General features: G+C 38.7%; 1 protein-coding gene across 9 annotated transcripts in view; it reads left to right on the top strand.

Annotated features, from left to right (window-relative positions):
• KIF1B (kinesin family member 1B) overlaps positions 1-16961 on the top strand; it is a 94862-nt gene that overhangs the window by 53894 nt on the left and 24007 nt on the right. For 6 of the 9 annotated variants that reach the window (XM_030507803.1, XM_030507798.1, XM_030507801.1 and 3 more), the window contains 7 exons: positions 5917-6010; positions 6781-6929; positions 7535-7713; positions 8721-8858; positions 9625-9873; positions 14992-15110; positions 16744-16829. In XM_030507803.1, the coding sequence (XP_030363663.1) occupies positions 5917-6010; positions 6781-6929; positions 7535-7713; positions 8721-8858; positions 9625-9873; positions 14992-15110; positions 16744-16829 (1014 nt within the window). The remainder of the gene's footprint in view (positions 1-5916; positions 6011-6780; positions 6930-7534; positions 7714-8720; positions 8859-9624; positions 9874-14991; positions 15111-16743; positions 16830-16961) is intronic. The other 3 variants (XM_030507806.1, XM_030507805.1, XM_030507804.1) reach the window with 1 other exon arrangement.

Raw genomic sequence — 16961 nt, 5'->3', positions numbered from 1 at the left:
TTGTGGAAAGGAACTACGGTTTTACAACACTCTGGTGCAAGAAGAAGCCTCAGAAAGCTGATTCTTTCTATTTTATGTTTTCAGCTTTCTGAGGCATAAGCCTGGGGATGTTCTTGAAATAGTTATGAAGATTTATAGATCACTACTTTGAATTGGCTGAATTCTCCTCAAAGATGGGAGAATTGGACTGCTTCACCTTAATGTGATACCTCATGTTAGTGCCTCTGGTCTTGGATTAAGCCCCTGGTTCAAGACTTGTTTAATAAAGGAGAAGGTGACTTTGAGGAGAAAATAAGATTCGTTTTCCTTCTCCCCACACTCAAAATGCAAGTTAAAATGTTTAATATCTATTTTGATCTGAAGAGGGTCTATACTTGCAGGTTATTTCCCATAAAACAAGTGCTTGCAAACCCTACTTCAGATTGTTTCAAATGAATTAGAGGAAAACTATTGATTAAGGAATAGGCTTTATGAGCTTGGAGTTTTATCTCCATTGGGGAGTCCCAATTTTAATTATAGAAGTTGTTCTTTCTGAGTTTGTTAAAGTGCAAGACAAAATTGTGCTTACTTCTGAAAATCTGTGGACTTAAGTATAAGCCAATCTAAAGCTTTGAGGACTTACTTTGGTTTTAAATTTGACTTGAATATGTTTTTAAAACCAAAATTGGCTACTATCCCAGATTTGGTAAGATAGGTCCACTTTGCAGTCTGTTTGTGCTGTTTTGCACAAATAATCCTTAATTTACTTGAGATTGCTTTCTTTTTTTTTTTTGATGAAATATAAGCCCTACTGGTAACTGTTAGTTCTGTGTGTTTCAGTATAGCTGTAGATGAGTAGGAAGTGCCTTGAGCTTACTTTCCATCTTGTTTTTGTTTCCTGTCCTCCTTTTTTCCCCCTCCTCACCTGTGCACGCTGTTGGTGCTGGTTGCAACACATTACATAGCAGCCATGCACCATTTATGTATCTATTAATCAAGTGTCAACTCTTAAGTCTCTGCACATGTGTTACTGTTAGGATACTGGCCCTCTGAGGAAGGAGATACAAAAGTCAGTCCTCTAACTGTCCTAAAAGAACATCACTTGGGAATTTTTTTATGGCAGGTTTAACTTTGTGTCCAAATCCGGCTTTGTAACTTGCATTTGTCTCATGCTGTGGCCTACTTGAACAAAGGAAATAAAGCATCATATCCAAAAATGTCTTGATTCTTAAAGAAAACAAGCCTTGTAGGTGAGCAATACTTTCTTTGAGCTTGAGTCAGAATTGCAAAGTGAGTTTTGGGCTGCAAGTACTATTTTGCTGTTGCCTTTATTTTAGAATCCAGTTTTAGTAGTACATTGCACTTTGGTTTTGTGCATGTCAAGAGTAATGAGTTCTTTCACATCCTCAAAAAGGCTTGGACTCTCTTAAAAATGTGTGCTGGGGAAAATCCTCCCAATTCTGTAGGAATATGTGAGCCAAGCAGAGTTAGTCTGCATGGGGTAGGTCTGGAGCGAAGATGAAACCAATTTTATCATGTCCCATTTTTGCTGAGGATTGTGGCTGCCTATGTGAAATCACCATGTGATTGAGCATAGAGTAACTTTGAAGTCCATGCAACTATGATGTGTACTGACATGAGATTAAAAACTCCTGCTACTTGATGTTTTAATGCTAGACACTAAAAAGATTTTGCCAACTTCAGCTCAGATATCTGAGAAGAAATGCCTGTAAATGCCTGGGTGGTGGTGATGATGATGCTGAACAGTAGGTTGCATCAATCTGTCTTGCCCCACTGCTTTAGGGCAGCACTAGAACAACCCTGCCTATTCTGATGTTTCATGATTTGACAGAAAAGGGTAGTCAATGTCAAAACAGGGTCCAGTCTGCTCAGAGGAAGCAGCTTTTTTGCCTGGCTTTTAGGAAGATATTACAGAAATGAAAATTGGAAAAAAAGGAATGAATGTGCTATAAAAATAATTGCCCACTCTAAGAATGGAATGTTAATTACAGCGTAGTGCCTTATCTGATAGGGGAAGCAATGCAAGAACTTGTGCATCTCTTGCACTATTCAGAAACACACACACCTCTCACTCCAAACTCTGTATTAACGGAGCTAATGAACAGTAATACAGCTTCTTCATAGAAGACAGTGTGAAAAGGCTTTCAGGTTAATGCAGATGTGGTATCCATGAAGGGGGTGCTGGTTTAGTAAGCTTCATTGCCATTGCTAAGTGCTGATGTGCTGTGTGCTTTGACAGCTGGCTCATATCCACCTGTGCCTTAGAGATGATTGCTGAAATATCCTTTAGGACTCACTAGGGACATGTGGATTTGGGGGTGGGGGAAGTGCATGTCACTAACGCTCCTCTGATTGACTACAACAGCCTTTCTCGAGCAATCTAAATTTAGGGATCTGTCAAATTAGAGGATGCTATTTTTATCAGTACATTCAGCATAGTTTCAATATCTCCCTCACTGTTTGTCCTTTATCCTTTATATGTTGAAATTCGTTCTTTATCCTTTATATGTTGAACTCTGACCTGGATACTTCCCATTGAACCACTTCAGGAGCTGCCACATGAGAAATCTATGCTGTGTGTACCTATTTGTACTATAAAGAAAGCAGTGAGCTGCCTTTGAATTGAATGGGATTTTTCAGATCTGTCCATTGTTTAAGAAAAAACAAGTTGTGGATTGTCTTTAAGAGCAAGCATCTGCCTTGTGAAAAGCAGAACTGGTTTGTATTGTAACAAGTGCTCTTTCAATAAACTATGGAATACTCTTGTAAGTGTCAGACTTGTCTCAGTGAAATGGAAATGAAATTTGATTGCAGGCTTCTCCTGATTTTACTTTCTGTCTTGGGGTTGGTGTTGTTCTGGCAGAGTTAAAGAGGTTTCTCTGATTGTTCCTCAATCTGATTCTTCTAAGTCCGTCCACCCTGATTTTTCTGCTGCTATGTGAAAAGCAGCCTACACAGATTTGTGTCTATTGTCACATAGCTTATTTAAATCAAATTCTAAATTCTGGAAGAAAATACAGAGCTGGCTGCTCTCTATCTGCTAAAGACAAAAGAAACAGACTTTTTTGCATACCTCAAATACAGGAGGGAATCACACACGCTGCAGTACCTTTGTGGACATCACATAGATCCAAACAATCAAAGTTGTTATGGTACAGTGTTCTGCTTAAGAAGCTGGTCCAGACTGGTCTTAAAAAGCTTGGCCCTAGTCTAAGTGTATGATTATTGTTTTCTGTTTTCGTAAAAATCTGATTGTTGTGGCTTTAGATATTTCTATGCCCCTGGGCAAAATAAACTTTGCATTCCCCTTTTCCACATTCATGGAGCTCATGATTTCAACCAGTTTGAAGCTGTACAACAATTGGGTTCCAGGGAGTCTAGGGCATGGTCCTTCAGGGCAGCTTCTAGATGTGTTTTTTCCCTTTCTAGCAGTTGAGGCACCTTTACATAGTACATACATAGTACATACATAATACACACTAAGTTATGTGTGTATTATTGCTAATCAGATGTGGAAATGTTTACCTGGAGAGCTGACTATGTCGCAGTAGAGCAAACCAACCCCCGTTACAGTGCAGTCAGTGCATCTTGTGTGTGAACCAACCTGAAATTCATCTTGCATCTATTACTCAACACTAGTTATTTGTAAATACTGCCATAGTTTCAAGTGCCAGGAGGCAATCTCAGTCATGGTTTGCTGCTTAGGGAGATGGTACCCATTTTGTTTTTTCATTACGGGAAAAAAAACCCCACTTCAATTATTTTATATAGTTTTAGAATTAATATTTGTTAGTGTGGAGTCATTAAAAAGTGGCTGCTTATATTAAGCATTTATTTATCTAGGTTTTTTTATTTAAATATACAGAAGATACACTTACTTGGCTCACAGGACTGAAAATAGAGAAGACAAGCAGCAGGTCTTTGTCTTTGAATGAATTTGATGTGCCTGGGTTTTCATGCTGGAAGTAGAATTTTCTCAGTGGAATGCTCCTGATTTTTGACCATTACCTCTGCAGCTTTTCAGTTTCTCCAGAAGAATCTGATCAAAGATTCTACTTAAACACTAACTGAAGAGCTTTTCATTTCTTCATTTCTATAATCTAGCAGCTCAAAATGATATCCTCAGATTATCTACTTCACACTACAGGAAAACAAATCATTTTGCCCTTCCTTGCAAGTAAGAGAAGCTTGTTTCTGTCACTTCACATCTGACCTGTTTTACCTTTGTTTCAAATGTAATGGTGTTATCTACAAAGATTGGGAAGGAAGAGATTAGGGAGCATGCCTCTATGTGAATGAATTTTTAATAGGAGTGCTCTGGGTGTTTCAGAACTGTAGATAAGTCTGAAACTCCTCATCAAGTCTAGAAAAGGTTTTTTTTGTTAATCATTAAGATTTTCAGAAGGAATATCAAAAGAAGGATGTATGTTTCTTTTACTTGTAGTTCTTTTGCTGCTGGGCTAAGGTTTACCTACACTGTAAGTATGTGGCCACTGTGGAGTGAATGGAACAAACACAGATGCAGAAGGAGCAAATAAACTTTCAAGAGGAAATAAGAAAATTAAAACACAGCCCTCATACAAAGGCCATATATCTTTAATAGTTCAGTTTTCTCTCCCTATAGGTCATGGGTATTAAATTCATGGTATTGAAGATTCTGTACTTTTGAAGAGCACAGCTACCATTTTTTTAATGCTACCTCCAGGAAATAGAAACTTAAAGGAACATACTTCAGTTTATCTCATTTCCAAATACTGTCTAAAGGTCTTTCTGACTGAACTTGGGTTAAATTTGATGCAATCACATTGTGGCAGTGTGAAGTACTGTACTTACTGTATAGAAACAAGTAATGTAGCTGTTTCGGTGGGATGCTTAAACAGGATGGAAGGAAAATGTAAAGCGTTCCTTCTATAGTTGTTAGACTTAGGAATGCGTTACTGCAAACAGTGCATTGGAGAGGAATTTTAGGAATTGGTTCTGTGGAAGAGAGAAGGTTGGAGTACAAGATGAATGGCTTCAAGAATTCTCCTTAAGAAGTTGTAACTCTTGTATAAAAATCTTGAGAAGCCAGTTTAATTCGTGTAATAAATGCCAAAGGATTATCTTCAAACAATAAAATACAGCAGTGAGGTAGACTCTGAGACCAGGATCTGTTCTAAATATCCTGAATTTGTATTTGTTTTATCATCAAATAATAAAAGGGTCATTAGGTCTTGGTAGCATTTATTTCAAGGCAGAATTGTGCTGAATGAGAAGAAAATGCTCTTACACCAGAAGGTATTGTTGAAGTGCTCCTTGTGGGGAAACCTCTGCACAGACTTCTCTGCCCACTTGCCAGGGTGGTGGTACTTTTTTTCATCTGATATATTAAATACACATGTGAGAATGCTACTTTGCATTCCAAGAGGAAAATCTAATTGAAAACAATGTCTTTCCCCCAACTGAAATGACTTTTTTGTATCAAAAGGCAAATCAGTGGTGCTGTTAATCCTCCTGTTTGAGAAAATGAAGGTGAATAATCCTCCCCTTTTAAATTTATTTCTGTACTTTTCTCTATTTCTGCCTTTTTCCTACCTCCATGAAAGCAGCAAGCAGGTTCCCCAAAAATCCCCTTTTCCCAGTCTTTAGCAAAACATAAGTCCTAAACCTTAGCCTTTTACAGATACTATGAGCATGTGTATCTGATGATTTTAAACAACACTGCTATGTTAATTCTATTGGCCTCTGTCTTCTCTCTTTTCAAGGACAGATTATACTAAAACAATAGGTGTTGGTATGTGATCTCTGAGCATTAATGGAAATGTCTTTATGTATTTTTTCTCTGTCTCTGTCATTCCATCTGAGGTGTTAGTCTCTCTTCACTGTTCTCCTTGCTTTTGTCTGTCCTCCTACACGGTATCTCCTCTCTCCCCACAGGACTATGAGAGTAAGCTGCAGGCCCTACAGAAGCAGGTAGAGACAAGATCCTTGGCAGCTGAAACAACAGAGGAGGAAGAAGAGGAGGAAGAAGGTGAGTTTGAAGCTGAAAGTAATTTGGATATAGTCAAGCCTAAAGGAGCAGTTGCTACAATATCTTTGCAATAGATAGAAAACTCAGTTTGGAAAGCTGTGAAGCACTTCATAATTTCTTGATCTGTAATCTTCACAGCATAAAGATGTAAAATACCTATTCATAGAATAAATTCCACATAAGTAGTAGATATACATCCCCAAATTCAATAGATGCACAAATGAGATTATTTTAACTATAAGCTATGATTTGTTAGTCTTGAATTTGAAGGAATCTATCTCTTCTTGGCTCTCACAGAGTTCAGATGTCTTAAACCAAATAATACTGTTGCCTTTGTTTCCTGGTTTTGATTTTGAAGTTTCTTTTTGCTCTTTGGTAGGAATTCTTGGAATTCACACTGTGACATGTCTGTATAACTCCATTTCTGACAGTAGTTTTAGTTTATTATTCCCATAATACTTGCTTTCATTCCACTGTTTCAGCATTTGGCTTCAAAAATTTTTAACTAATTGAAAATAATAGGAGTAGAATTTACTTTGTTTTCTCTGTTTCAAATCTCCTTACTTGCTCATTATATGTCCACTGCCAGTGGTGAGGAATCCGGTTTTTCCTCACTGAATAATGAAAATGCAGGGGTTTGTTTTCTGTTCTTCCCTTCCAGAAAAGATGTTGAGAACTTGATGATACAGTCAGCAGTAGTACTAGATACTGCATGTGGTGGTTTAGAGAAGTCACAGTGCTTTATTTCTCTGTTTCTTTGCTCTTCCTAGTGCCCTGGACACGACACGAATATGAACTTGCACAGTGGGCTTTCAGGAAGTGGAAATTTCATCAGTTTACTTCACTGAGGGACCAACTCTGGGGCAATGCAGTATATCTGAAAGAAGCCAATGCCATCAGTGTAGAATTAAAGAAAAAGGTAGGGACATGCCGAGTAGCTTTTTGAATTTTCTGACTCATGAATTTTGACTGTATAATCTTGCTTCAAACACTTAGAGTTACTTGTAGTCTTTAAAGTTACATGTCTCTTGCTTATTAGTTTGGGCTTTAAAAGGGTTCAGAAAATCACGAGCCTCTGATTCAGGCTTCTGGCTGACTGAACATCGTCCCATGCAAATCTGGTTGATATATTCTCCTCTTCTTCAATTCCCTTGTGCTGCTGCTGTCAATATCATAAACACATGTACATATACATCTCCCCAGGGCACTGTCTTTTCCTTTCTGCTTTTAACTTTATGTGGTCATTCATCTTCCCAAGAGAAGTGGGTGCTGCAGGATGTGCTAGATCTATAGTTTTTCCAGACATCTGCTAGCTGTGACAAAGGCAAGATACTTGTATTAAGCTGAAAAATACGCTTTATGCCATTTTGAGGGGGAAAAAAATGATGTGTAAAAAGCCCTGAATCTGTTCAGAGATGTAAGTCAGACTGGCTTCATACGTTGCCTTAGATGAGGTGTCTGTCCCGTTTGTGATGCTGATATCCGACTTCTCAGAACTAAAGTAATATTTCCTGTTCTTTTCAGGTGCAGTTTCAGTTTGTCCTGCTGACAGACACCCTCTACTCACCCCTGCCACCAGAGCTTCTGCCCACTGAGCTGGAGAAGATCCGGGACAATAGGCCTTTCCCCCGTACAGTGGTAGCTGTGGAAGTCCAGGATCTGAAGAATGGAGCAACGCATTACTGGTCCTTAGAAAAACTCAAGTATGTAGATATTAGTGGAGAACAAAATTCCTGATATCCAAGGAGCTTCACTGAAAAATGTCACCCCTTGCTGTTCATTCTGTATTGGACTTGTTTTTTCTGTCTTCCCAAATGCCAACTTTCTAGACAGTGTGGTATGTTTTAAATACCAGCTTTCTAGATTCTTTAGACAAGTGCTTTTGTTCTCCAGCATCTTACCTTGCCTCCACATTTAATTTTTGTCACTTAAGGTTAGACTTTATTTTTTAAATCCAGTAAGGCTCATCACAGCTCATCTGTGCATAATGGTTTTCATTCCTTGCACTGCAATAGTTTCCTTGCTGCCTGTTTTTATAAAACCTGGCAGTTTAGGGCATAATTTAGAATAAGCTTAAATAAAAACTTTATTTCTGTGGAAGCTACACAGATTCTGGCTGTAATCTGAATAATTTTCATCATATGTTTACAAATAGGCAAAAAGACATTTGTCTTTTCCCCATTCTCTAAATACTGACTGAAGAACTTATTCTTCTACTAATAATTTCCAGATGAAGGATCTTGCAGTGGGAAACACTTCTTTTCTTCACTAAAATAAATAAATAACTAAAAGTCTATAATGGAATCCATTCACTTTTGAATTAAAATGCCAACATTTCTGGAGTGGAATGCAATAAACTGCCTAGATTACTCAGCAACTTTGATGCAAAAAAGGAAGCAAAGAGCTATGCAGGTGTTGGATGTTTAAGAAGAATATTTAGAAGTTTGAATGAAATCTGAAATCTGCATAAGCTTCTGCAGTGACCTTGCTTTGTGTTTAGCAGCTTTAGCTACGAAATTGTTCCCAGAATCCCTAATATGTCAGAGAATCCCTACAGTACCCAACTTAGGGGTATAGACTCTTCTGTTCTTTATTCTCCCATTCCTATGTGTGATTTGGTGTAGGTGAAACTGGGGTACCCCACTTGGTGTTCTCTGCCTTTTTTTTATTCACTCTGTATTAATTTTTAACTCCTGTTTCTCCTACACAGGCAGAGGTTGGACCTGATGCGGGAGATGTATGACAGAGCTGGAGAGATGGCATCTAATACCCAGGAGGAGAGTGAAAGCACATTGACAGGCAGCGACCCCTTCTATGATCGCTTTCATTGGTTCAAGCTTGTTGGGAGGTATGTGACCATGATCTCGACTGCTGGTGCACTGGTAACTCTTGTCAGCTCGGGATGAACTTGGACTTTGAATGTGGGTATAAACTGTGTGGCCATTAGTGTTAGTTGTGTGTGGTGTCTTTCTGGGATTTCTGGTAGGCTTAAAATGTAGTGAAGAGCAGAAAATACTCTTTAGAGTGTTGCCTATTCTGGTGTAACCTTGTAGAACCTGATTTGATTGAACCCTTAGTAAGTTACAAGTTTATTTTACGAAAATGTAGCTAGCTAAGTTCTATCTGAGGTCACTGGAGCAGAGCTGTGAGAATAATGAACAACGCTGGAAACTGAGGGGAAAAGTGGTCCAGAGCCTTTCTTAGTGTATGTGGTTCAAATAGTTTGGTCAAACCCTATGGAAATATCTAATATCTGATGGGATTCTTTAATATTTCCTGATGGCAGCTGCATCTTTACAGTATTTTTTATTTACAAAAATGCTATGTGTTGGAAATAAGAATTGTAGCTGTGTTAAATGGGTGTGCTCTCAATAACTGTATGTTCAGCCATGTATATACTCACTTTTCATTTGCTTTCTGCTCAGTTCAAGGATGCTCTCCTTCCCAACTTTGTTAGCAAGCTCTTCCTTTACATTTCATTGCAGTCCCGATGGTTTGAAGCCTTTGCTTGTTGTTCAGGTGGTCTCTGTGCTGCTGGCAGCAGACGGCTGTTAAATGAAGCATTCTTCTTTCCCCTCCCCCTGTTAATTGGTATTCCATTAACTGATATCTAGCTCCCCCATATTCCATGGCTGCGTGAATGAGCGTCTTGCTGATCGCACGCCCTCCCCCACTTTCTCCACGGCTGACTCCGACATCACTGAACTGGCTGATGAGCAGCAGGATGAGATGGAGGACTTTGATGATGAGGCCTTTGTGGATGATACTGGCTCCGACGTTGGAACTGAGGAGGGATCAGACCTCTTCAATGATGGGCGCGACCCGTTTTACGACCGATCCCCTTGGTTCATTTTAGTGGGAAGGTTGGTGAGGTTACTGTGAGAATGGCCAAAAGGGACCAGCTCTTGCTGTACACTGCAGTGGCTTTGCCTTGTGCTGCACAGAATATCTGTCAAGCCAGCCAAAATATCTATATACATAAATTGGAATTGCCAGAGAATGAGTGTAGTTTAACATTCAGTTTTAAATTCCCATGTCAGAGGCCATGAAGACCTAAATAATGAGAAAATAACCTTTAGATGTGACAATGTGAGGAAATCTATTTCTAGAGAACTGTCACAACATAGAACAAATATGGTTTTGCCTGTGTAGACTATTTGAGCATTATTTATGGAATGCTCTATTTAGCCATTGCAAGATCACTGAGCTAGTACTGTAGCATGTAGTTTTCTCCCATAGAAGAGAATTTCAGAGTATGGTGGAAAGTTTTCTAAGTCCAATCCAATAGATCAATTTTTTGAAAACTCATCTAACATCCTCTTTCTGAAGAGAAAAGATGGCACGAGGAGAAAGAAGAATGGTCCTTTCTGGAGGAGGAAAAGAGTATTCTTTGAGATGATTTGGCTTCTCAGATGATGCGTGACTCTTGGTAGCAAGTATTACATAGTGAAAACTCAAGTTGCATTAAAAAATGCGGTACTTTGCGCTGTTTCTTCACAAATCATCTTGCTCAAACGTGTTATTCATGACAAGAAACATGTTATTTAGTGACTTTGTTCCCCTCTCTTCTGCTCCCACTCCCCCAGTTATGCCTTTTTGATCACTCTGTAAGCCAATCTACATGTTAAAACACTAAGGGAAGTGATTACCGCAGGTGTTGCATAAAACAGACTGCAAGAGCTTGCCTCTATCCTTTTCTGTGACGAAGCAGGGAGGACTTCATGGTCAGGAAGGCAGGTTCTTTTTGCAGTTTCTTCAAATGCAGGAAACTTCCTTGCATTATTTGTGAAAATGAGGGACTGAGTTTGTCAGTCTTTTTACCAAGCTTTTAGATCAGTTTAGCTGTATTGTCTAACTTCATTCTTTGTCTGTAGTGGACCTATTTATAAGCTGTGATCAAAACTTGGAACTTCCTTGATCTAGTCTTTGAAACAAAAATTACAGTTACTAAAGATGCAGGAAATTGCATTAATCCTCTTTGATCTCTGTGAATTTGTGCCCTTATGTGCAATGTCTGATAATGTGTTTTATAAAACTTAATCCTTTCAGGTTAATCTGATCCACAAGAGTCAGTTTGGGAAAGCCATCTTAACTGGCTTGGATGTGGTCATCGACTAGTCACAGCATGTGTGTGCTGTTTGCAGTGGCTGGGACTGCTTTCTGGTACTAGTGCTGGCATCCCAGCACACTCTCCTGTTGTGCATGTTCTTTCAGAGCTGGACCTTCAGTGCTTGGGAAAAAGTTGAGCTATTCATCTTCATTTCACAAACTCTTCAGGAAGCACAACACAAGCTGAGCAAATAGAGTGTACAATGGAAACAGTCGTGCTTCCTGGCAGTTACACAACTTGCTTCCCATTTCCATGTATTAAAAAGAACACTGAGCTCTGTCTCTACAGACATACGAAGCTGCAGCAGTTAAGGATGTTAGCCTAAACCATGCAAGCTGCACATAGTAAAGAACTTTACTTGGGCTGATTGCATTGAGGAGTGAAACTTCGTTTGTATTATCTCTGAGTAGACAGCTGAATGACTTTTTGCAGTTGTTGGTTTCTCTTCTGTTTCTGTTCTTGTTTCAGTCTTCTTTTGTGCTGATTGTCTCACAGAAAGCAGTTAGGCTGTTTAGCACCACTGAGTAGAAACTATTTTGATTCCTCAGTGTCTTGCAGCATTAGAGTTCTACTTCTGAACAGTGTGACTTACAAATATCAGAGGGTATGTCCATCTACATACATATTGTCTTGAGCACAAGGTAGCATTGAATTTGTAACAAACCCCAAATCCCTTAACACTTTAAACTGTACTGTTTTGTATGTTGTGGAATGTGTAGGACAGAAATAAAATAGGGTTTAATATTTTTTGGGGGGTTATCAGCAATAATGAGTCCAGGTCACGAAGGAGAGGAGGAGGAGGAATTGCTCACGTAGTTATCCAACTCCTTGGGCATCGCAGTATTTCTTTTTCTCTCTCTGCGCTGTGACTGTCTTATTTGTACCTATTAAAGAGAAAGAAAACAAAGAGCTGGTCCCTTTAGCCATCTCTTCTGGCATGCTGGGCTATCTTTAAGGCTGATTCTATTTAGTGGTGTGACATAGCAAGCATTTGCTATGTTTTTAAGGGAGGTGGGAAAGGCCTACGGGGTATTTTATTTAAATCTTGAATTGATGTGTTTATTTCAAAAATATCCGTCATCATTCTGAGTTCTGTTGGTTTTGTTTTGACTTTTTATTTTAAAGAAATTTGTGTTTGTTAAATTTAAGTTCTAGTTTTGTTGTCAGTATGCCATTTACCTCACCAATCTTTCTGCTAATACAGCTCCCCCTCTTTCAGTCTGCTGGGCTAAGGTGCAGGGGGACACTTGCAGATAGGATGTTGGGGGAGTGGGAGTGCTCCCAGATGTGGGAAGAGGAGGAGGAGAGCCTTAACATTTCATCCACTCCTAACTTGGTACTGTCTTGTGATGAAGCAGATGGAATGGCACGGGAAGGCAGAATTGCTGCATAAACCAGCTCTTTTCTCTGTACAGCAAATGTGCTCTTGCTCTCCATTCTACAGAAGAGATCCAGCATTTTCGGCACCAAACAGGAGGCTTAAAACTTTTTGCATGATGTGCTTTTCTTTCCCTGAGTTGAACTGATTCCAGGTGGCTGGATGGAGGGAAGTTAAGGAAGATGAGAAATACTATTTTTTTCCCTTGGGATGGTCATTGAACTGAGGTGACAAAATTGGAGTTGCTCACAAAGCTGAATGCTCTGGCTGTCATGTGTTGAACAGCAGCTTTGGAACTTTAGCCATGCAAATAAATATCTATTTTCATTTTCCATTCAGTTAATGCTTTCCACTGGTTTGGCTTTGAAGTAGGAATACTTCTGTAATTACTGCCTCTTTTAGTTAGTGAAGCTGTCTCATACATATCAATGCAAGGCTACTTAGATTCCTTTCTGTTGGGGAAAAATGTCCGTTCTCCCTAGCTTGAAATGTGGTTTTCAAACTGCGTGTGTTTTCCATGTTGAGCACATAACTACATACCTTCCTGAGCTCCATCCCTGGTCCAGTCCAAGCGAACGATCCCAGTTTGTTAGTGTGAGGGACTGTTTTCTTTCTGGTGGAATGCTGCTTTCTCAAATGAGCACCACCTGCAATTGCAAAGCTAAAAATGAAAAGATTTTCTAAACGGAAAACAAAAAAAGAAATTAAACTTTCAATTTTTTTACTTGAAATTTGGTCTCTTCTCCCTCCCTTCCCCTGCTTTATCGGTGCTTACCTCACTTTGGAGCAGACTGAAGAGGAATTAGATCCTAATCATAGTCAAGTGTTACGTTGCAGTTGTTCTTTTGTTGTTGTTGTTGTATGGTTTTGTTCATTTTTTTGTTTTGCTACTTTTATAGCCTTATTAATCATTCTCTTCTCTATTGCATTTTGTCACCACTTTGGTTTTTAGTAGCATTATTTTTGTCCCTTTGGTTCACAACTGACACCTGTTTGACTACCTTGTCATTTCAAGAGAATTCATTCATTCTGGGAACGGGCATGTGAACCCAAGGAGAAACACTCACCTTTTCTAGCTCTGGTCCTTAGCTGTGTGTCACAAGGAATTGAGTTTGGATCAGTCTTGCTGTGTTCACAGAACAAATTCCATAGCTATGTCTCCAGACAGAGGCAGTGAACATCTTCATTTCTCTCTCAGTCCTCTTTGGTCATGCAGGACTCGCCCTATGAATATTAAGCAATAACAGTTATAAATCTGAGGAATTAACTATACTTAATAATAAAGACTAATAAAAAGGACTGCAAGAAGGAAACCTTAAACAAATGACTGGTGTTTGGTATAACTTAATATACATAAATTCATCAGTTGCTTAGTCACTTTGAATGTAATAACTGGTAAAACTCTTGGTTAAACTTCTATGCATCTGAGCACTCTTCTGAACTCTGAAACAGCTCCCTTAAATCAAGTCTTCCATTTGTTCCCCTTGTTGAGAGCCATTCTGTACCTGACCTGTTGGGCTTCTCAGCATCTAAGGTTTTCTCATCACACTGCAGTGTGGTGTTCTAAGAACTTTTGCAATTCATTGCAGAAATGTTAAATAACTTCATTAGTCTAACTTTTAATTAAAACTCTGTACAATAAAATTTGTTAACTTATTGTTCCAAAACAGACCCTGCATGATTATAACTTCAAAGGTTAGTGTTACGGCAGGATCATCCAGTACTGGGCCTAAATGCTGCTTTTCCTATTTTAATTGTAATTTCTAAATGATTGCTTGACAGTTCTGTTGTGTTGTTTGGTTTGGTCTTTATAAAAAAGGAATAAATATAATACTCCTAAAGATATTTAGCTGTGAAGACCATCAGTCTTCTGCTATCCATATACCCAGTGAATCTTCCAAGAAACCTAAGAGATGACTTATGGTTTATTGGGGGTTTCTGATTACTCTCTGTATGGTGTTATCAAATGAAGATAGAGAGAGAAAACATTCAGTCAGTCTGTTTTGAAGGGTGTTTTTATATGTTCAGTAAAATATTTGAGGCTGTGTGAACACAGTAGATCAATTCCCTTTTAATTTATCATTTCAAACCACTCACGGGGTGGAAAACTCAATCAATTCTTTATAATCAGTAGCTCCTAAGTAGACTTCTACCATCTCGCTAATGCTCCATTTACAACTGTAGTACATCTAAAATTACCTTCTATCAAGCCATCATCTTCAAGTGTGTCCTTCATATGTTCTGTAACTCACTAATATAAGCCCTGTGTCTCCAGTATATTCTGATTTAGAGCATTTTGTGGCTTCACTTAGTTTTGACACTGCTGCAGAGCCGTGTGTGGACAATATGGATACATGGCCACAATGCAGGTCTAATAAGTGGAGTAAAGTAGACTGAAGATTTGAATGTCCCATTAGCCAACCAAATACTGCAGTCTGGTTTTGCAGATGTTTGCCTAATGCTGTTTGTGTTTTCTTTCCTTCCTATTACCAGAGCATTTGTATACCTGAGCAATCTGCTGTACCCGGTGCCTCTTATTCACAGAGTGGCTGTTGTTAGCGAGAAAGGAGAAGTACGAGGATTTCTGCGAGTAGCAGTGCAAGCTATAGCAGGTGAGATACTCTGAGCATTATGTTGCACCTCTTTGGTATGCTATGAACAGTTGCAGCTTTAAAAACCAGGCAAACAAATCAAACCATTCTCTTCTGTACTCAAACCTGAACAATTTCAGTGTTGCAAAGAACACTTGTTCTTTATTATTAACTTGCTTTTGATTTTTTTCCATTGGTGTGAATCATATGGGCCATGCATGAATAAATCTCAAAATAATGCTACTGATCAGAAGCTTTTAAAATGATGGTGTTGACCTCTGAAGTTTATATCTGGCAGTTAATGCAACACTGCTTTTGAAGACAGTGAAAGGGCTGACTAGTGTCAGTAAGTTAAAAGCTAAAAACCAAGTGAAGGTTTTCTTTTTGACACGCAGCATAAGCATAGTATAAAGAGAAATCAGCAGCAGTTTTCCATTTCATTGCCTCACTAAAATGTATTGGGACTTAGAAATTGTTTTAACATACTGTTTAATCACCAAGAATTACCAACTTTTCAGAAGAGAAGGTTAGGTACATGAGGATGGTAACTGCTTCATCCAGCTTTGAGCTGCCATTTGTGTGTGTGCCAGAGTTTAACTGTAGTCTGCTAGTCAGCAGCTAATATACTTTTCCAGTATGAGGTGAGCTAGTTGAGTTTTACTCTTGGTAGTTAGCCATGTGCATGGTGGTGAGAGCACACATACTTCCCATAATTTGTCCTTTCTAGCACTGGCTAACTGCCAACATTTCTGTATTCTTTAGGCAGGGTAACCCTGGAAGTTTGACTCTCCATGGGAACTTATAATGAAATCTCAGACTCTGAAGAAGTGTAAGAATCACTCTGGCAGGAACTAAACCAGCAAGTGAAATAAAATCTATTTAATGTGTACAAAAGTCCCATTTCTAGTTTGGTTTGGTCTTCTTAGCATTGACCAAATATTTCCAAATAAATGCTCTATTTATCCATCCATATAAATAGAATACACCATGGCTAATAGAAATTTAACTGGGGACATCTCTTGAAAGAAGGCTGTGGCATTATTTGGTCCTTAGCAAAGCTTTGGAACACATTCTGAATCTTGGGATTTCTCCTGCAAACATGCATTTACTGTGGAAAAAATACCTGGTGTTTAACCAGGCCTCGTTTTTCCTCTCCACAAAGAGGAGGAGGTTAAATGGACAGACTATACAGACAGGATCACCTTTCAAACTTAGAGCATGCACTTGTAACACTAGCTAGTGTTGCTGCTTAGTTTATGGCTACAGAATTCTAGATGACAGTTTAAATCAATGTAAGTATACCCTCTATGTTGGTCATTGAATTATGGTATGTTAATTTATCTCAGGTAATCAGAATCATAAATAAATAATCAAAATGAGTACTAAGTTGGTTTTGCATTCAAAATTCTCTGAAGTTAAGTATATTCATTATGAAACTTCAGAGTTTGTCTTGTTTTCCCACGCTTGAGTTCATGGTGGACAGATTTCTGCTATGATTCTTCCCAGCACTTACTCTAATGTGTTATTGCCTGACTGGGACCAGGCCTCTTCTGCTTTACAGACTGGTTTCCATTGTAATCAGAATTTCCATGTAGATAACTGAGGGTTTTTCCCTCTCCTCCTCATCATTGTTTTTTCCTTTTCTGTTTTTCAGCTGATGAAGAAGCCCCAGATTATGGATCTGGCATTCGACAGTCTGGCACAGCTAAAATTTCATTTGACAATGAGTATTTTGATAAGGTAAGAAGTCTTAAAATTGACTTCGGTTTCCTTGAGTGAGTAGTTTGTGCTTCTAAATAAAGAATAAGTATTGTGGGGGAAGAAAGGGATGTCAAAACCAGAGTCTGTTACATGCCACTTCATTTAATTTTT

The sequence above is a fragment of the Strigops habroptila genome, chromosome 16 (genome assembly GCF_004027225.2).
Source record: "Strigops habroptila isolate Jane chromosome 16, bStrHab1.2.pri, whole genome shotgun sequence".
In the NCBI taxonomy this organism is placed as follows: domain Eukaryota; kingdom Metazoa; phylum Chordata; class Aves; order Psittaciformes; family Psittacidae; genus Strigops; species Strigops habroptila.
This window is presented reverse-complemented; position numbering and strand designations above follow the sequence as displayed.